This window comes from Agelaius phoeniceus, chromosome 1, assembly GCF_051311805.1.
Source record: "Agelaius phoeniceus isolate bAgePho1 chromosome 1, bAgePho1.hap1, whole genome shotgun sequence".
In the NCBI taxonomy this organism is placed as follows: Eukaryota; Metazoa; Chordata; class Aves; order Passeriformes; family Icteridae; genus Agelaius; species Agelaius phoeniceus.
Window position 1 is genome coordinate 21,839,166 of NC_135265.1, and position 20,947 is coordinate 21,860,112.

Here is a 20,947-nt window from a genome sequence, read left to right on the forward strand (position 1 = left end):
ACTTCAAATCACTCAAGAAATTCCTTTGTCAAACAAACGGCTTGGGAATCTCTCTGCTCTCAGCCTGGCAGCCTAATCCTCAGTGGTGTGGCTGGAGCTCAGGCTTTCAGCGGAAGCCACGGGGGCTTAGCGCTCCCTGCCCGCCGCCCCTTCCCGGTCCCGCTGGTTGTCGCGGCGGCAGCCGAGGGGCGCGGCGGCAGCGAGTCCCCCCCGTGTGCTGCCGGGCTGAGCTCACGGCACCGTCCCAGCGCCGCCGCCGCCGACTGGCAGAAGCGCCGCGTCCCCGCCACAAGGAGAAGGAGCGAGGCCGTTCCCTGCGCTTCCCCGCAGCATCATGACTCTTCAGGTACGCAATTCTGCATCTGGGGAGACAGAGGGAGGACAGGGATGCGCTGTGCGTCTGTGTGATGCCGTGATGGAGACTGTGGTATTTCTGCCGCGTAAAGATTTTTACTGCGGAATCAAGGTTACCTTGTGGCAAGGGAAATCTGCCTGAACCCTTGGAGGTTAAATAGTGCATTACTTTTCACAAGTGGAGGATGAGAAGCAAGCTGGTTAATTTGAACTGTTTCATGGGTCATGTAATATTTTGGATTTTCTTTTTTTTTCATGGGTCATGTAATTTTACCTTTTCAGAGTATGCATGAATTACGTTTCTTCAGACGTGCATCTGAGTTTGCTAGGACTGAGTTAGACATGGAAAGGCAGGTACATACTTATTTTTTTAGGATCTAGCTGGTTGATTGGAGCTGTTAAAGGAGGAGGGAAACTTCTAACACTGAGACAGTGCTATATGCGCATTTGGGAAGCGTAAATAATTTTTAAATAAGTTGTGCGGATTTTTTAGGGTGCATGCATCTTTGGACTGCTACATTTTGATAGGTTTGTGTTTTGGTAGGAGAGCTTCTACTTACCTTCTAGCTAGACAGAGTGCTTCTTTTTATGTACTCTCTGATTGCAGCTTTAAATAGCTGTTGAGGAAATTATCTTCATTGCTGGCTTTTAGCCTCCTACCTTTGTGGGAAACTATGAATACTTCCCTTGTCTTGGCCATGTCCTGATAGATTAAGCTGATTTTCTTCTTTAGGCTTCCCTATTATCCCTTTCACTTTCAAGATTTGCAAGCTCTTCTATCCCTGTCTCATTATGTCTGCCTCAGCTTAGTTAGTGTGCATTTTGCACAGAGTGAGCAGCACAATGCTCTGACCTAGATGCAGGGAGTGCATTGCCAGCAGCTTAGCAATTTTCTTCTGAGCTGCAATTATGCTGAATAGCACAGAGGTTTCATTGTGCTGTGTTACAGCTAAGAAGAAATCTCTTTCTTAGGTGGGTCAAAACTGCCAAATCCCAAACATAACACTACCTTTGCATAATTAATAATTGCTGAAAAATCAGCTTGTTTTATTCTGCCTTGAACTCAGTCTAGCAAGTGAATTTGTTAGCCTGATGATTTAAGCAATGAGCCATAAATTATGATAAAAAGGAGCTGAAGGCAGTATGATATGCTGTTCCATAGCTGCATACAGTTACACTTAAGCATAAAAATCAGGAGTTGAAATTTTAAGATGCCATATGCATTCTGCATTAGACATTATAGACCTTGTCTGTCCACATTGGTTTGGTTGACAGTTACCAATCATATCCATAAATTTACTGATTCTAGCTCTATGGGAATGAGGACAAATGAATAAAATAATGTTCTCTTTAGTGAGGCTGTAAAATATTTTTAAGTTTTGCAAAGTGGTAAAATATTCTACTATAAATGAAGAATTCATTCAAGCTTTTTTCTTCACAAAAAGACAGTGTGTGATAATGGTCTGATAATTTGTGCTTTTATCTTTAAGGCACATGTATATGTTTATGTCTGTATATATTTTTATGCTTTTTATTTGAGGAGTTAAAGGGAATTTTATCGGCACATGATTAAGAGAAAATTATATTTTTACAGGCTGCTCATAAGCATGTTGTGTAAGCAGGCAAATCCTAAGCAACAGTCTGTGCAGAATGATTGGCTAGAGGAGGATAAAGAACAAAAGATTTAGTATTTAATTTCATTTCTGCACCTTTCTTGCTCTGTAAGATATGCCTTTGCAAATCTTTAAACTATCTTGTGATACTCGCCTCTAGATGCAAATAGAATAAAATTATAGGAAAATAAGGTGGTTAACTTAATGGTTTCCTTAACTTTTTATCTTTTGTCTTGTACAATTGAACAGGGCTTCTGGTTCATTCTTACTGTGACGTTGTCATGGTTTAACACTACCCAGCAAATAAATACCATGCAGTCACTTGCTCACCTGCTTCACCTACAGTGGGATGGGGAGGAGAATTGGCAGTGAGGAGAAGGGGGAGGAAGCAAAAACTCATGGGCTGAGATAAGAATAGTTTAATGATTTTTAAAGTGAGTAAAATATAATACTGTGATAATAGTATTGAGAGAGAGAGAGAAAAAGAGAGAGAGAGAGAGTACATGTGCAGTTAAACCCTGGAGAAGCACATGATGCACAACACAAGTGCTCACTACCCAGTGACCAAGGCTGAGCCCATCCCTGAGCAGTAATCAGTGGCCAACTCTTGGCCAGCTCCTCCCAGTTTCTGCCCTGGGTATGGATGTTCTGTGGTGTGGAATATCCCTTTGGCCAGTTTGTTCAGCTGTCCCAGAGGTGTTCCCCCCCTTTACCCAGATTCTTGTGCAGCTCCTCGTGTTCAGGGCATGAGATACTGAAAAGTCCTCGGCTCAGTGCAAGCACTACTCAGCAACAACCAAAACACCAGTGTTACCAACATTATTCTCATCCTGCATCCAAAACACTGCACTGCACAGGTACTAGAGAGAAAATTAACTATACCCCAGACAAAACCAGGACAGAAGTTTAGATCAGAAAACAATTCCAGACTTGTGAAAGATTTCCACAGATCTGAATGGTCCTTGTACATCAGTGCTGGCACAAACTCACATGCAGTTGTAACTTATTTAAACTTTAAACAATGTGGCAACCTAGTTATGGTTTATTATTGATACAAATTTTAAATCTTACAATTAACAGAGTCCTACTATTGTTTGCACCTCTATGCAAATTTGGATAATATGAAGAGATGTCTGTGATGGAGGAGTCAGTCATAGTTATAGTCAAGAATGTCACATTTCTGATATTTGGATTAATAATGAAATATTTATTTTAATAAAATTGTAACTATAAAAAACCCTTGAGTAGTAGGTCATCACATTTATTTTCGTAAGTGAATGTCCATCCCTTTTATACATCTGTACCAATAGTGTGACTTTAAATGCTTTGCTTTGAGGAGCATCAAATATGTACAGTTCCAGTTTCTTTGAACCACTATTTTTAATTCCTTGGTGGTAGTTTGCATTGCTAATTTTGTTTCCCCTCGTTAAATGCTTCTCCATTATAAATACTGTACATCTACTACAAACACTGTTGTTAGTGCACAGGAGTTTTTGTGTCATTAGAGCTGCCTTGCTACCCCAGTCCAAAACGCCCTCATGCTGATGCTGCAGTGCCTGGAGCACTGCACGGCAGCGTGGCACGGCTGCAGTGACCCAGGGCAGGCTGGGATGTCAATTCAGAGCCTGTGAGCTCCTCTGCCTTCCCCATGTCCCTGCCTCTACCCCGAGGTGAGCACAAAGTGGAACAGGCCTGTGTTCATGGAAGGATAAGGCACCTGACTGTCAAATAAAGCCCCATGAGAGTCTCACAGGGACTGTGAGTTCAGACTCCTGTTTGTGGCAGTGTGTCTGTCCCCTCCCTGCTCCCAGGCTGAAGCACTCATGCTGTGCCTAAGACACAGGGCAAGGTGCTTCTGCCCCAAACCCCAAATTCTCTGCCTGTGCTGGTGTGACTTCCTGGCCCCAAACACATGGGTTCACCATTCTGGGTTTGCTGCTGAAAGGAAGAATTGTGTTATTTAATTACTTACTATGGTCTCAGCAATTTTTGGTGAAAAATTAAAACTGAGCTTAACATCTGAACTTGTTGAGGTATGTCAGGTGATCGTAGCAAATCCAGGTACCATTGCTGTGCAGAAGGAGACCAAGAGACAATACAGCATAAGAAGAAAAATTAAAATTTCAATACTTTCATGAAAGCAAATATTAATATTACTGAAAAAAAAACCTGAGAAGGGGTACTGTGAAGCCATTTTACCACTCTTGATTCAGCTTTTATATGTAGTCTAGAGGACACAATTTTGGTTTATCTAAATTACAAATAACATATATACATAACATATGAACATATTCTGAGCCTTTTGGTTTTTTTATTCTAGAAAAATCCTGTATTTGTTTTGCAGCATTCTCAAATGTTTGGTTGGTAAAAAAAATTAATCGACAGTGTTCTTAAAAGAAATCAGACACAAAAGGTTGGACTTAAATCTTCATGTTCTTCTGTGGTTCTATGGTATAGTTGCATTTTAGTAACATTGAGAATTATATTTACTAAAACAGGAGCAAACTACATAAGTAATTACATGTTTCAGTATATAAAGTTCTAGATTTAAAAATATAAGTTGGAATTAATTTAATCTAGAATTTAGTGCAGAAACTGCCAGATCATATACTTTATTGAATGACCAAGTGTCAGATCTTTAAAAAGACAAATGACAATTGGAATCTGCCTAATTCTCAGAAGAATTGTTATATTCAAAATAGAACAGCAGCATTTCTCAAACTTAAAACAGTAATTTTCAATTTTAGCGCACCAATTCTTCTCTGTACTCTTCCCTCCACTACTGGGCATTTGGTTCTGGGAGGCCTTGGTGGGAATCTCCCAGACACTTCTGCTTGTCATTTATGCAAACATTAAGGTTCTCACTGAGTTGAAAGATTATTTGTTAAAAAGCATCTGCATTGCTGCAGGAGTTTGGTCTTTTCATTTCACTTCGAGGGTGCTATGAACTCACAGACCTAGAGATGTGTATTGTCAGCATGAATCCTTTCCATCTAATGTCCTGTGAATTTACAGCTGCAGTTTAAAGAATAGTCAAGATTTAATTGCTGTTTTGCAGGGAGCTAGAATGCCTTTTAAATCACACATCATGATTTTTTTTTAAACATTCCTTTTAAATGCACCTCTCTGCCTGCTGTTCCTTGTTGCAACACTGCTGTTCCAGATGTACATCCTCCTGTGGCGAGCACTTCTGTTCTTAGAAGGCTTGTGCTTTCCCTTTGTGGGTTTCATACAGCAATTCAAAATTTGCAAAAAATCAGAAATTCCTCAAAAGTTTGTGTCTGGCAAATCTCATTAGCCAAACTAAATTTCCAGACCAAAATAAAAAGTGAATTCCATCTCAGGAGGCAGAGGTGACTCACTTGGTGGTAGAGTGGCCAAGTTTCTGTGCAGGAAGCTGCAGTGCACCCAGCTACCTGTCCTTATTACCCTGTTTTGCCTGCTGCTCCTGCCTCCTGCAGCCACCAGCTGGCATGTCCTTAGGTCAGTGAATATGTAGTTTCATGATTCCAGGGAGGGGCCTTTCTGTGAGGAAAGATGCTTGAACATCACTCTCTAATTAAATTACTACTCATTTTTCCTTCTTAAATTTAAAAAAAAGAAATAACCTTTCTCTTGTAGTTTCTCTCTGTTTAAATACAGAATGCAGTGGTGAACCTAGCTCTCATTCATATTTGCTTATTTCCATCACCTGACTGACCCAGAACAGTCACTTGCCAAGGAGAAAGGCATCAATTAAGGAGATAAACATGCATTAGGTTTTCTTTTAAAAAAAAATCAAATCTTTTCTGTAACTAAAGGGAAAGGTGGTATAAAGAAGCACAGTGCAGACTTCTGAGGTAATGCCAGGATCTCAGTGATGTAAACAGAGCCACAGTAGACATGCTGAAATCATTGCTGACTTTTACACAAACTTTTAAGCTGAAGTAGTATCTTGATGCTGGCTAAATGCCAGTACCCACCAAAGCCACTCAGTCACTCTCCTGCAGCTAGACAGAGGAGAGAAAATGTTTTAACAAACGGTTCATGAGTTAAGAACCAGGAGAGAGATTGCTCATCAAATACCATTGAGGGCAAAACAGGCTCAACTTAGAGACATAAACTGAATTTATTTCTAACAAAATCAGAGCAGGATAATGAGAAGTGAAATAAGCCCTTATAAACACCTTCCTCCCTTCTCAGCTCTACCCCCTACCCCAGCAGTGCAAGGGGACAGGGAATGGGGGTTGTGGTCAGTTCGTGATCCATGGCTTCTCCTGCTGCTCAGGGAGAGGAGTCATTCCCCTGCTGCACCGTGGGGTGGCACAGGAGACAGTTCTCTGTGAACCTCTCCAATGTGAGCTCATCTCACGAGCAGCAGCTCCCTGTGACTGCTGCAGTGTGAGTCCATCCCATGGGGAACAGCCCTCCCTGTGACTGCTGCAGTGTGAGTCCATCCCATGGGGAACAGCCCTCCCCAGGCTGCTGCAGTGTGAGTCCATCCCAAGGGGAACAGCCCTCCCCAGGCTGCTGCAGTGTGAGTCCATCCCATGGGGAACAGCCCTCCCCAGGCTGCTGCAGTGTGAGTCCATCCCATGGGGAACAGCCCTCCCCAGGCTGCTGCAGTGTGAGTCCATCCCATGGGGAGCAGCCCTCCCCAGGCTGCTGCAGTGTGAGTCCATCCCATGGGGAACAGCCCTCCCCAGGCTGCTGCAGTGTGAGTCCATCCCATGGGGAGCAGCCCTCCCCAGGCTGCTGCAGTGTGGGTCACTCCTCCACGGAGTGCAGTCCTTCAAGGACAGGCTGCTCCAGCCTGGGAGCGGGGCCCCTCTCCAGGAGTCTCCCACAGGATCACAGCCTCCTCCCAGGCATCCACGTGCTCGGGCCTGGGGCTCCCGCAGGGGCTGTGGTGGATCCCTGCATCCCCGTGGCCTCCATGGGCTGCAGGGGCACAGCTGCTGCCCCCTGCCTGCCCCACGGCCTGAGGGGAATCTCGGCCCCGGCGCCTGGAGCAGCTCCTGCCCCTCCTGCGCTGCCCTCGGTGTCTGCAGGGCTGCTCCTCTCACGGTCTCGCTCTGCTCTTCTCTGGCCGTAGTTACAAATGTGCAACCACTCCTTGTTTATTTTCCTCCTTAAATCTGTTAGCACAGAGGTGTTACCACCATTTCTCATCGGCCTGGCCTTGCCCAGCAGCACATCCATCTTTGGAGCCATCAGGAATTGGCTCCGCTGGACATGTTGGAAGCTTCTGGCAGCTTCTCATGGAAGCCACCCTTGTAGCCCCCCCCAGCCCCAACTACCAAAACCCAGGCCATACAAAACCAATACCCTGGTTTTGTACATTTTAAGTATTTGTGCAGGATATACTGTGCTTCTGTAAATGCTTCTATAAAAGCAGATCCAACTCAAAAGCTAAAATAATTGTTGAAACCAGCATATAGCATATTAAAGTGCTTGTATCAGTCTTCAATCGAGTAGTGTGGTATCCTGATGGGTCTGTAGTCACTATACAAAATCTGTCTCTCTCTGAAATGTTCTGGGCATGAAACAGAACTCCAAACCTTAGCCTGAGACCTGCTTTATAGCGAGAATGGCTACAGCCTCAGGTTGATGTGTGTGATTCACAGTGATGAAAGGAGTAAATTTACACTTTACTCTGGTGCTCTCCTGTATTTCAGAGATGGCTGTGGAAGGTGGTCCTGCAGTAGCTCATCTCCATGAGGTACCTCTGTGCCAGCTGTTGATCACCTACTTCCCAGTCAGCAGAGCAGAGGAAATGGAGGGTGAATTGGGCAGTACCACTCAGAGGGGATTTGAGCTCCACCAATTGAGCCAACACAGTGTAGGCAGGGTCAAAACAATTCAGAGATTACTATGGGATGTAAAGTTCAGTGAATGGCTTCATACCTGCAGTGTGACTGTAAAAGACATATACACCACATAAATTGTGGAGGCTGCCCCTATCAACCATACAACCCTATATCCCTTTCTAACAATGTACACATTTATGAAGCTTCTTTCATGGGAAGAAGCCTTGTCTGATTTCTAAACTCAAGTGAGTCATTGAGAATATCTAATGATACTACTGTGTGTCATATAACTCATGTTTTAAGAACACCCCTTGAGAGGAGAACCCTTTCTGTTCTTTCATCAGGCTGACTTTGATGGTGCTGCAGAAGATGTAAAAAAATTAAAAACAAGACCAACTGATGAAGAACTGAAGGAACTATATGGATTCTACAAACAGGCTACTGTTGGAGATATTAATATTGGTATTACTATATATACTTCATATTTACTCACATATCTTGATAAAATCAATCTAATGTGATGTAAATCTGCATGATAACCAAAGCTATGCATTTATTTTGACAGAATGTCCAGGAATGCTAGATTTGAAAGGCAAAGCCAAATGGGAGGCATGGAACCTGAAAAAAGGTGTTACACCAATTAAATTTACATCCTGTAGTCAAGTTTATAGGATGACAAATGAGAAAGATAATGACTCCTACTTTCCTTTGCAGGTTTATCAAAGGAGGATGCCATGAATGCCTATATCTCTAAAGCAAGAGCAATGGTAGAAAAATATGGGATCTAGAATATTCAAAATAATTCCCACTAATACTTAACTCTTCAGTAGCTAATGAACTAACTCTGTTGAGAAAAATGCAATACTAACTCCTCAGTGAGGTCTGACACTAATATCTTCTAAGCATAAGCTGTTTGACTGTAAAGGGTATTTACATATATAATCTATTTCTAGCTTGTATATTAATCTAAATAAATTTGAACTGAATAAATGAAGCTTTCTGTGAGAATTATGGATTTTTGTGGGTATTAAATTATATTTAGCATTTTGACAGGAGCAGACAAAAAGAAGCTCTAACAGTAAAATAACATAGACATAATTTTTTTGCAAACAGGGTTATGGAATAAAGTGAAGAGTTTGTACACATGTAAGAGAAGAAGGAAAAGATGAAACCTTTTTTAAGACCCAAAGCCAATGTTTGTTTTCAAAACATCAGGAAAACACCCCCTTATAAAGGATTACAGAGGAAGAGAACAACTTTGAGGCATAACTGCAATGTAGAGAAAGAAGTGATTTATTACAAATTGCTGTGGACTAACCTTACACATTCTGCTATTAAAATTGAGAGAAATACTCATAGACCATTTTCTATGCTTCTTGTCATGTGTTTTATCAAGAAGCTTTCATTAGAGGGTCTCAGCAGATAAAGGTGATCTCCAGGAAGCTCATAAAAGGAAGTATCTCCACTCGTTAGCTCTTGCCAACCTAAAAAAGATATTTAAAAAAGATATTTAAAGAAATGTCAACTATTGTGATCATTTTGTATAACTATTTCAAAGCTATAATTTAATAATTATTTTAAATCCCATATCAACTTTTTGGTTCATATATCGAAACTGCTCTGTTGATTTGTTTCCTTTAAGAAGGAGGTAGACTCTAGAAAACTCTAATTAATGGGTGTAATACAACAAGAAAATGTGTAAGTATAAGAGGAAAACCATTTAAGAAAAGTACCTTTTGCATCATATATTTTATCATCAGACCCACAAAAGTAGGTAATATCACAGGAGAAGGGGCTATTCATTTCTGTCTTCTCAAATCTGTGAACATAAAAGTAGTCATAAAACATTCCATAAGATACGTATATTTGGAATTTGCTTCCACATACAAAAAAGGTTTTTTGTTCTTCTCCAAAACGTAACAAATTTCAGGAGTTAGATTATACAGAACATCAGGAGAAGAAAATACTCTGGAAGTTTCTTAGCTCCTTACCCTACTTCAGTTAGATATAAAATTGTAAAGAAAGAATGACCCAATAGTTAGGCAAAAAAAAGAGCTTCAATCTGCAATAAAAATTCTCACCTACAATAAATAATGTTACCTACTTATATACAAGTTCTAACATTTCAGCATCTTTCAGCGTCAGATTCCTAAGACTAAAATGGGTCCCACATCCAAGAGTGTCCTTGTTTTTGCCAAGGTAAGAAGCTTAACCACTTGGCTACATGAGCTGTCATGTAACGTCCAGTGGGGAGAGCAGTTGGGACACAGGAAGCCGGTTGCTGTCTGGGTGCCCAGAACACAGGAATTCTTTGTTCTGGTTAGGCTAGAGGACCTTGGATCTGGAGGCTGAATGCAGTGTTCCTGAAGCATGATGAGCTGAGGTTGTAAACCTCAGAGAACAATAAAAGACACGAGAATATTCCCTTTTAGTAGCTGCTAACTTTAGATGGTAGGTAGAACTGTAATTCTTCCATGACAGGTTCACTAAGGTAGTAACAGCTGTGGTTGCTGCAGTAAGCAGTGTTTCATCTAGGGATTAAATACCAGAAAACAAATAGAAAAGCACTCAAAGGAAAAAAAACTATGTTTACTGCTTCTTATTCTTTTTATAACAGAAATGAGAACAAGTTACTAAGAAAGAAAAAAAGGAAACTTAAGATGATCAGACAGCAATAAAAATGTAAAATACAAATACAGAAGTAATACAAAGTTGTAAAACTTACGAACACGTCTGAAAAAGTTTGGCGTCTTCTTTGAAAGTAAGCGCCGTATCTCTCCAAAGGTCTTTATCAAGTGGAAGCTCAAAATTTCCTCCTAGAATCTCCATAATTGCAAGAAGGTCATTGTGTCCATCAGGTAGGACTATGCTTTGGACAGCAAGATATGCTGCAGACTGTCAGTACCAAACAAAGCAGATCAGATGTTGTATATAATATACTTGGAATAACTTTTTCATTAAAATTATTTTAGTAAAAAGTACAATAATTTTCCATCTCCAGAATATGATGGCTGATTTGTTTAACATTCACAGAGAACACTTCATGAAAAGGTTAGTAGACTGTGCTTACTGAAATTATAAACTATGAGTGAGCCAAGCCACTTCTGAAACTTATACAAATAAGTTTCAAATAAGAGAAATAACTGTTAATATTATTTTGTTCAAGCTTGACTCTTACTATTGAAATACAACTAGTAAAATAATCTAAGAGAAAGAAAAACCTAGCACTGGACATAAACCTGGCTAATGTAGGACTGAAGAGACCAACTGATTATGGAAATTTGTGGGAATAACAATTGCTTCCATGAATCACTAGCTCATGCTCAGGACTGAGTATGAAGAAAATGAAGCCTTAAAAAGTGAAGAACACAAATAGCAAATGCTAACTGAGGACAGGGAAAATGGACTGGAAAAATGCCACTTCACTACTGTTTTTCTGAGAAAGACTAGCAGAACCAGCAGAACCTCAGAAAAAACTACAAACAGAAAAAATCCTACAAAGAATGAGGAGAGAGAAAAAAATTGGACAAATGTATTCAGGGCTGATGCAGCAGGTTTATGAAAGACTTGGTCAAGACAGTCACTTCACAGATTACACATTACACTTCACACATTACACTTAGAATTTTGGTTTGATTATTTTTGAGTGTTAAGCCAGTGGCCATACTAAATAACAGAATATTCAAAAAAGTTTTGTTTAAGGATTAGTTAGTTTAAGCATTAATTAGTTGCAGCATTAGTTTAAGGAGATTGTTCTCCCAAGGCTAAGGATAGCAGCAGTGAATATTATGCATTCTGCATCAACCTCAGAACACTTTTCACTTCATAGATTCTGAAGAAATGCTGATTTTTTTAAAATTAAAACTACTCTGCATACCATACTGTAAAATATTATTCTTACTCTTAGTAGCTAATTTATGGTTCTGTTTCATAATGTTAATGATTCTGTAGCTTACATTTGGGGAATGTGCTGCTGACATGAAAAGATGGACTGGCTCCAGTCCGTACTTTTTTTTCAGATGAAGTGCAACGGCAAAACTCATGTAAGTTCCAAAACTGCAGCAAAACAAGAAATTAAAGCAAAGTAAGTAAAAATGTACATAAAACCTGGAAAATATAAACATAATTTTAATTTCAGTGCTAACTGGCTATCTTGAACAACTGCTGAAATGGTATATGACAAGCAGATTATAATGATATTACTTTATTGACATGAAGTATATTCCTACACAGTCTAATTTTGCAAATAAGGCCTTTTCATATTCTCTTTCTTTTAATAGTCTCCTTAATTTTCAATAAGAACAGTTATTTTGAATACTTGGGACCCAACAATCTTTAAAATCTGTGTTTCATGAATGGTTCACCCTCTGCATTCATATAGATCAAGCACTAGCACAAATATTAACAATAAATGCAATTATAATTGATTTGAAAGACATGCTCAGATGTTGCACCTGAAGGTATAAATAAATAACCAGAGTCTTTGAGAGCAACTGCATGTTTTAGGATGACTTCACAGAACATCCTTGCGGAAGCATATTTTTCCTAAAGGTTTTGCAAATAAAAACAAGTAACTCTCTACTCCTAGAGCTCAGCAATAGAAGCTCTTTCACCAGGGTATCTAAAAATGTATATATTTTTACCTGTGACCAAAAAATGCAAATGGTTTTTCTTTCAATTCTTTTAACAAAACACTTGTAATTTCATTAACTACACTTGTCATGTCTTTTGCAAAAGGCTCTTCAAGACGAGTTTCTCTTCCAGGAAGCCTTATACAGAACACTGCAGAAGAGGTGAAGGAAGGGAGGGAAAAGAATTATAGCTATTTCAAATACATACAGTAAAATAATTTTAATTAAGTTTTTTATTATTCTGCAGAATATACATACTATTTTAATTACTCCTTCTTAGAGTTGATCCTGTGCACTTGCTTGCTATTGCTGCTACTGTGATTTAATCCTGCAAGAGATTAGGTTTCACCCTTCCTTTAGTCTCAAATGTTGCCCCTCCTGCTGATCTGATTGCTAAATGCCTTGGGTCAGAATCCACCAGATCCTGATTTCAGCTGAGATTTGAAAGCAAATTTATTGTTATAAGTTTTACTAACAACCACAAATTCATTAATTTCAATAATAGTAAGTTTGAGGGTTGTGTAAATATATCCTTTCAAGGGCAGCATTAGTAAGTGAAACTATATTAGAGTTGTACAATCCGTTTTCTTCTTTGTCAGCTCTCAGCACTGCACATTGGAAAATGTGGAATCATAGTGCAAATTGGTGGATGCTTGTATTTATAGTTACATTTATAGTTATTTATATTTATAGAGAAGGAAATTTACATGCTTTTACTATTTTCCTTTCAAAATTGAGGATTTTCCTCTCACTGTTTAGTGAAAGTAAGGAATGAATAGATCAGAAAAAAAATGTTGATTTTTTTTCATATCTCCTTGACATCATGCATACTGCTAGTTATGTAGAAGTAATGGGTCAGACACAAAGAGACAGACTGTTCTAGAAGAGAGAGACTAAACCACAACCTAATACCATAGATACCAGTACAGAAAAGTTTGCATCTTCTATACTTTCTGCAGAAACCATCCCTGAAAGAACATGCTGTGCCCTGACTTTATTCGTCTGCGTCTGCAGTTGGTCCTAGGCCATTTCCTTAGTAACTTTCTTGGAAGTAGTTCCAGTGGAAAAAAACTTTTTCTTTCTTCTTTTTTTGTTTTTTCCCCTAATTTCAAGGAAGATTCAACATGCAAGAGCTTACCAGAAAATATACTTGCATTTAGAGGACTGGTAAAACTGCAATGGCAATGCTCATGAATATGAAATTGTTTTTTTCTTTGTGGAAGGTTTGGAAAATGGCCTTGGTTCCTCTTCAAATAGGTCAAGCAATGGATTTTTTTAGTGCTGATATATCTTGTGAGCAATAAGAATTACTTCATAGTGTAACTAAACATCATTTCACAGTTATAAAATTCACAGATTAAATTTCAGTTTTGATACAAGAAGTACAAACACTGGATAAGAGATACTCTGTAGCCTCTCAAAATTAAAAATAGTTCTCATATCTTCACTCTTAACCTTGCTGAAGACTGGCTTATCAACAATATTCAGTGTAGTTCTGTTTCTGAATCATACCAGTAGTTTCTGAAGCAGTCAAGCATATTATACTCTTGTGAATTGTAGCTCTGAGGATATAATTTTTCACCCAATCAAATATAATTTGATTCAAGGTGGTACAGAAAATGTAGCCTAGTGGAAATGCTAGTTCCTAATAAATGCTAGTTCCTTCCTTTCTGGAGAAGACACATTGGGTAAAGATTGTGGTGCTTTCAAGACTATTATATTCCATTTAAAAATTTTGGCTAATGTGTATTTCAGAATTGCTTAACTTCTACTGCAGCTACAAAATGACTAACCTTCAATTGAGTCATCGAAGAGTCTCCCCCACTGAGCAAGTTGTGAAGTTCCACTTCCAGCCCATGGAAAGCAAATCAGTCTACAAAGAGCATCTGGCTTTTTTTGTACACAAGCAACCAGCTTTTCCATCTCTTAAAAAAAACCAAAACAAAAACAACAAAAAAACCCACCATCATTCTAGAACAAGACTCCTCAGATATAGGAAAATTAGAGTGAATTAAATCTAAATTGAAACAACAGGGTGCAATAGTCTGTCATCAAAACTGCTTGTGTTACAACAACTATCTGCTAGATATGAGATAATCTTCCTGCAACACTCTAAAACAGTTCTGCTTTTATAAATGATGGTAGAATAGTATTGGCAATACCCTTAGTTAATATTTGCTCAGTCACTGACCACAACAAACATTACAAGCAGCAAAATAAATTGTTAAGGGATTTAAGGAAGACCATTTAAAAACATAGGCTTTTAGGATATACACAAAAATAAAAGGTCCATCTGAAGAACCTAGAAAACATAAGGACCACCTAGTTCAATGTATCACAGTGGTAAAATAGATGTCAAAGCCACAGTAGGATGTCATTTCTTTATATATATAAAACATCTATTAATTACTCTTTCATGCATTTTTCCAGTCTCCCCTTGAACAGCTGGCATCCATGACATCCTCTTGCAATGAGTTGCACAGCTCCACTATCTGATGCATGAAGAATGAATCCCTTTTTTGGTTTTAGTGGCTCAGAGAGTAACCTAAGTCAGAGCTGTAACTGAGATGCAGACTCATCACCAGCAGTGTCTGATCATGCTGCTGATGAGACAATCTGTCCCTTCCCCTTGGAGCATGATGCTCTACCCCAATCTTTTACTCAGCACTAGCACTCCTTAGCTATGTAGTAAGAGCACATTGTTTATCAAGCTGTAAACTAATCCTGTAGTTTAGTTTTCACCTACATCAGTCTCACCATCCTCCTGTTGAAAACAAAAGGAGCCTTTTATGACCTTTTTGGAAGCTTTCACACACTTCATCCAGCTGGACAGGTGCATGCTGGTATTACATATACAGCCCCAAAGTTTGGATAAAAATGACACATCTGTGCTAACCTAATGGAGTAATTTGCCTTTAAGGATTATTTTACAACTGTCTCTGAAACAACCTGCAGAGTCTGTCTTAGTGGTTTGAAAGATACCTACAGCCAATCTAATTTTCATTCACAAAAAAAGGCCACAAACAAGAAAGAACTATTACATGAATACATAATCTTCTTTGGAGTACAGCTGAATCTCAATTTATTTTAAATCGAAGCATATTTGATTAGGGAAATGTCTTTTTCCCCATTTTTTACAAGACAAGACAGCAATTTTAAAAAATTGATTATTATTTCCAAACTGTCTTTATATTTTCATCTACTTCCACCTATTGGCCTTATACCTGAGATCTAACTTTGACCCTGTTATAACAAAGAGAGGATACATAAGAATTCTTCTGCAAAATCAGGATTTTCCTAGATTGTAAGCTTTTAAAGAGAAATAAGCTTTTATTTTATGCCCTATAAATTTTGTTTGATGCGTGATCTGATGAATTAATGTCAGAAAAATCTACTTTAGAGTGTTCACAAACAAAAGAATGTTTATTTCTTGAACTATCAGCAAAGAAATGGCTCAGTCAGTGAAAAAAAAGAAAATCCACTGGATTTTAAGAAAGTATAGCCTGGCTTTTTTCTCTTCACATTTAGAATAAGCTGAAAATAAAATTCTAGTTTGATAGATAGCTGTATAAGAGAGTAAAAGAGCCATCATTTAAATCACAGAACAACTTAGGCTGAAGGGGACTTCTAGAGATCACATAGTTCAAATCTTCTCTCGCTAGGTGTTGGGTATCTCCAAGGATGGAGACTCTACAATCTCCCTTGGTAACCATGTTCAATCACAGCTCATAGTGAGGATACTTTTCTATCCATGTGCTTGTTGTCCCTTGTATCCAGAAGTCTTCTCTCTTTTTGCTGAGTACAGCCAAGAAGAGCCTGGCCCTGCCCATCCTTCTATTAGGCAGGTGAAGACATCTTCATTTGGCACTCCCTTCTTGAGACAAAACCAATTATCTCAGAGTCTCCTCTACACCACCCACTCCAGTCACAATCACAAGGGACTGTGCCACGCTCACTTCAGTATTTCAATATCCTTCTAATACAACAGAATTAAAAATGGACCCAGAGGTGGTCCATTACCAAAGAAATTCTGGATTATTTTTCAAACATGTTTTTTAGACAGGCTTTCAGGGCATGACGAACTTTTTACATGAGGTTTATTTATTGTCATGGCATCACCTTATAGTAGGTGGACAAGTATTAATTGAAAAGCACAACTGAAAACAAGTGACAACAAAACTGCTTCCACACTGACCAGCTGCTAGGACAAGTGGACCAACAGCCCCACCCTGCAGGGAACAGAAAGCCAAAGGTAAAGAAACACAAGTGCTTGCAGCACAGGGCTGCAAGATATTTCCCCAAGGAAAATATATCCTATAGCACAGAGTTTAAAAATCCATAGAAGAAGTCTTTGTGAACTGCAGGAGTGTGGTACTTGCCAGTAGGGCAGTCCAGGACCTAAGAGGCCTCTCAGGTATCCAGGAACTTGCAAACCCTACACAGCAGACCTGTGTCATTTGCACTCACATGAGTTAACCCCTTGTTTGCAGGTTCTGGAAGCCAGGGTGGCAAGTAGATCCAAGACTACTCATAAAATTTAGATTTAAGGTAGTCCATTCACCCCCCAGCAATAAGCACAGAAGTGGAATAGTGAGCCTGGGAGTCAAATGATCAACTTCATGGTAGGTATGGAGTCTGTTATCAAGGCTGCTGGATTGCTTACAGCTAGGCTTGTATCTGAGACACCTGGCTGGGCATTGACCACTTGGTATTTGCAATCCTGTAATAACAGAGCTGTCAGGCTGTAGGACAGTTAGGCAATGTAATCCTCTACTGATTTTATCTTCACAAGAGAAACCCAGTTTGTATAAATGATAGACACCAATGTCTCAGTGTTCTAAACATTGTAACAGGTAAATTTTTTTATTTCTGCATCTGTATCAGTACCTTACATATTACTGTATCACCACACATTTGGCTACATTCATTATTCAAATAATCCTTTTAAAAAGTTTAAAAATATGTTTTTCAGGGTAGGCATTTAAACTTTCTGGAAAATTACAGGTTTATGAAAAGAAGTGTCCAGTTAGAGAGAAAACACATCTGTTACATGCACTGTAATATTTATTACATATTTCTGAGGTTTGCAGATTTATATCCCTAAAAGTTTTCTTACTCAGCAAAAGCAGCCTTGTGATCTTCCATTTAAGAGACAGCAAAATGCATAAACCACAGGGAAAAAAAAGTGGGAGCTCAGTAGCTCCTGAGTTGAAAAAAAATACTGATGTTTGCTTCTTGAAAAAAAAAGACTTCAGGAAATTCTTTGTCTTTATATCTAGATGCTATAAATTAATGGCAAAAAAAGTATGGAGCATACCCATCTTATTAATCATATTTTTCCCAATAATATGTCTCTCAAGGTTACATTTTTAGCACACTATATTTGGAATTGGTTAATTCCATTGTTACCATCTACAAGCTGCTGATGAAAAAAAAATTGTGTCATTACCAACTGAAATCATGTCCTCCAGAAAGCTGTTTACTCATCCCTTTACTTCTTCTTGAAAAAAAATCTAGGACATTATTACAGAGAAACTTATTTTTGGAACACTTGCATCTGATAAGCTCAAAGCATCCCTAATGTAAAATTATTGAAATAAATATTAAAGTCACACAACATGCATTCCCAAAATGGACTTTACTACTTGGACCTTCCAGGACATTGAAACTGCCAAATACACAGACCATGTGGATGTTTCAAAAACAAACACAAGGAGCAGTATAATCCCCCCTTCTTTTCTACTGCTGCTGTCATCCTAGTTCTGCTATGGTAAGACCACCTAACCTTTGCTCAGATGTTTGAGGAAATCATTCAATTGAGAGGAAGAGCTCTAAAGCAGTCCATAGAGTTGAACTGTGAAAGGTAAGAGAGATAAAACTGGAGAGAAAGGCAGGCACACAGGGATGGTGTAAGGGGATACAGTATGGGTAAATGAAGGTGGTGTAGAATGTAATCTTATTCCCCTGAAGAGTTGCAGCTGAGCCAATTATTAAGGATTAGAAGCAGGCCTGATTTTAACAGGCCACAGCTGTAGCCAATAAGAAGCGTGTTATAAAAGAGTGGATTGGTGGGTTAAGGGGAACTAGAGTCACTTGGCTGCTGTGAGGAGTGCCTAGAGGAGCTGCCTACAAGAACCATCAAGGAGGTACAAAATCCTAGCAATATAGAACCTTAGCATTATAACGACAACAGGATGGCACTAGGCAAGTAGTTCAACAATCAAGAGGAAAGGCATTAATGTGGAAAGATAATTACCATTTCAAGGGAAAAAATGAACTGGGAGATTGCAACCTGCTGTTTAGTATCTGTACTGATAATCTGGATGAGGGGATTGAGTACACCCCTTGGTAAATTCTCAGACAACATCAAGTAGGGTGGGAGGTTGATGTGTGTCAGGAAGGCTCTGCAGAGGCATCTGGACTGGGTGGATCAATGGTCCAAGACCAATGGTATGAGAGTCAAGAAGACCAAGTGCTGAGTCTTGCTCTTGGGTCAAAACAACCCCATGCAGCACTACAGGCTTCAGGAAGAGGTCAGTATATAAAGTGGAGGGAACAAGGTGGAATGGGGGGACATTTTAAGTGATGGGTGTTTGTCTTCCCAAGCAGTTGTTGCACGTGACAGAGCTCTACTTTCCTTGGGGTGGCTGAACACCTGACCATGGGAAATAACAAATTCATTCCTTGTTTTGATTTGCTTTTCTGTGCAGCTTTTGCTTTCCCAACCCACAAGACTTCTAACTTTTACTCATCTGATCCTCTCCCTGATCCCACTGGTAGGCGAGTGGGCGAGCAGTTGTTGCATGGGGCTTGGTTGCTGGCTGGAGTTAAACCACAGCAGTGGGTAATGGGAAGCCATTTTGGCAAAGACAGAGAGTACCAAAAACAAACAGAAGGTGCCACTGCTGCAGATGCAAAGAGGAAAGAAGTCACAGAATCACTAGGTTGGAAGAGACCATTGAGATCATCTAGTCCAACCCAGCCCTAACATCTTAACTAAACCATGGCTCCAAGTGCCACATCCAGTCTTTTTTTAAGCACATCCAGAGATGATGACTCCACCTCTCCAGGCAAACCATTCCAATACTTTATCACCCTTTCTGTATAAATCTTTTCCTAATATCCAACCTGTATTTCCCTTGGCACAGCTTAAGATGGCATCCTGTAGCTCTGTCAGCATTGTCTGGAGGAAGAGACTGACCCCCACTTGACCACAACCACCTTTCAGGAAGTTGTTGAGAGTGACAAGGTCACCTCTGAGTCTCCTCTTCTCCAGGTTAAACAACCCCAGCCCCCTCAGTTGTTCCTTGTAGGGCTTGTGTACTACACTGGGCCTCACATGCCCTCCCCAGTACAAGTAGTGCTTCACCAGGGGTGGAATGTTTGCTCCAGTGTGTGGAGTGCTCCCAGTGCCTCCCAATCACTCTGGCTACTGCTTACTCCTGTGGAACTGCAAGTCATCCCACAAGCATTTGTCCCACATAACATTTTAACAGGTAGCACAGAAACCCATCAGCCCAGACCTGCTCCACAGAAACACCCTTGCAGATTTCTGTGCCACTGCCCACCCACCCACTGCTGGGCCACTTACCCTGGGTGAGGAGTCCCCTGGGCCAGCCAGGGCTTGCATCTGGTCCCAGTTCTGCTAAGGACACCACAGGAGTTAAGGGCACAGCCCATGAGGGACAGCAGCTGTGAAGAGCCCCTGCCTCCAGTGGAGCCCCAGGTGTGCTTTCTCCCCATGTCACTGATACTGAGTTCTAAGGATCACTGAAGTCCAACTCCTGATCCTATGCAGGACATCCCAAGAATCACTCCATGTGCCTCCATGAGAGCATCTTCCAAATGCTTCTTGAATTCTGGCAGGCTTGGTGCTGTGACCAGGTTTCTGGGGAACCTGCTCCAGTGCCCAATCACTCTCTGGGTAAAAACCTTTTCCTAACATCCAGCCTAAACCTCTCCTGACACAACCTCAGGCCCTTCCCTTGTTTCCTGTCACTGTTCACCACAGAGATCAGTGTCTGCCCCTCTCCTTCCCCTCATGATGGAGCTGTAACTGCAGTGAGGTCTCCCCCAGGCTGAACAGATCAAGGGATCTCAGCCGCTCCTCAAGTGGCTTCCCCTCTAGACCCTTGACTATTTTCATAGTCTCCTTTGGAAGCTCTCAAATGTCTTTTTCGTATTGTAGCACCCAGAACTGCCCCCAGCACTGGAGGTGAGGCCGCCCCAGAGCAGAGCAGGACAATCCCCTCCCTTGCCGGCTGGTGATGCTGGGCCTGATGCCCCCCAGGACATGGCGGGCCCTCCTGCCAGCCAGGGCACTGCTGATTTATATTCAATTTTCCATCAACCACGAACCCCAGGTCGATGGAAATAAGGTCTCTAGCCTCTCGTTCCCCAGTCTGTACGTACGTCCAGAGTTACCCTCTCCCAGGCGCAGACCGGCACTTGCCCTTACAAACTTCACACAGTGGCGACCGCCCAGGTCCGTCTGCCGAACCCGTCTGCCCCCGAGGGCGTCAGCACCTCTGCCCTACTTCACGCTGCCTTTTTAACTTCG

The 20,947-nt window shown here is 40.4% G+C and overlaps 2 protein-coding genes across 3 annotated transcripts; one reads left to right on the forward strand and one right to left on the reverse strand.

Annotated features, from left to right (window-relative positions):
- The first annotated feature begins 57 nt into the window (after positions 1–57).
- On the forward strand, positions 58–8,750 carry ACBD7 (acyl-CoA binding domain containing 7). Its single transcript, XM_054637293.2, has 4 exons — positions 58–346; positions 8,101–8,218; positions 8,322–8,384; positions 8,471–8,750. The coding sequence occupies exons 1-4, from the start codon at positions 335–337 to the stop codon at positions 8,542–8,544; spliced, it is 267 nt and encodes an 88-aa protein (XP_054493268.1). The 5' UTR covers positions 58–334; the 3' UTR covers positions 8,545–8,750.
- On the reverse strand, positions 8,505–20,935 carry OLAH (oleoyl-ACP hydrolase). Of its 2 annotated transcripts, XM_077174607.1 has the most exons (8): positions 20,800–20,918; positions 19,979–20,177; positions 14,181–14,312; positions 12,400–12,538; positions 11,713–11,812; positions 10,482–10,651; positions 9,490–9,575; positions 8,505–9,240 (listed from the first exon to the last, which is right to left on the reverse strand). In XM_077174607.1, exons 3-8 carry the CDS (start codon positions 14,308–14,310, stop codon positions 9,110–9,112), a joined length of 756 nt encoding a protein of 251 aa, XP_077030722.1. In that variant the 5' UTR covers positions 14,311–14,312; positions 19,979–20,177; positions 20,800–20,918; the 3' UTR covers positions 8,505–9,109. The 2 variants fall into 2 exon arrangements, with proteins under 2 accessions (XP_077030722.1, XP_054493255.2); XM_054637280.2 differs by lacking the exon at positions 19,979–20,177 and having other exon boundaries at positions 20,800–20,935.
- Positions 20,936–20,947: the final 12 nt, after the last annotated feature.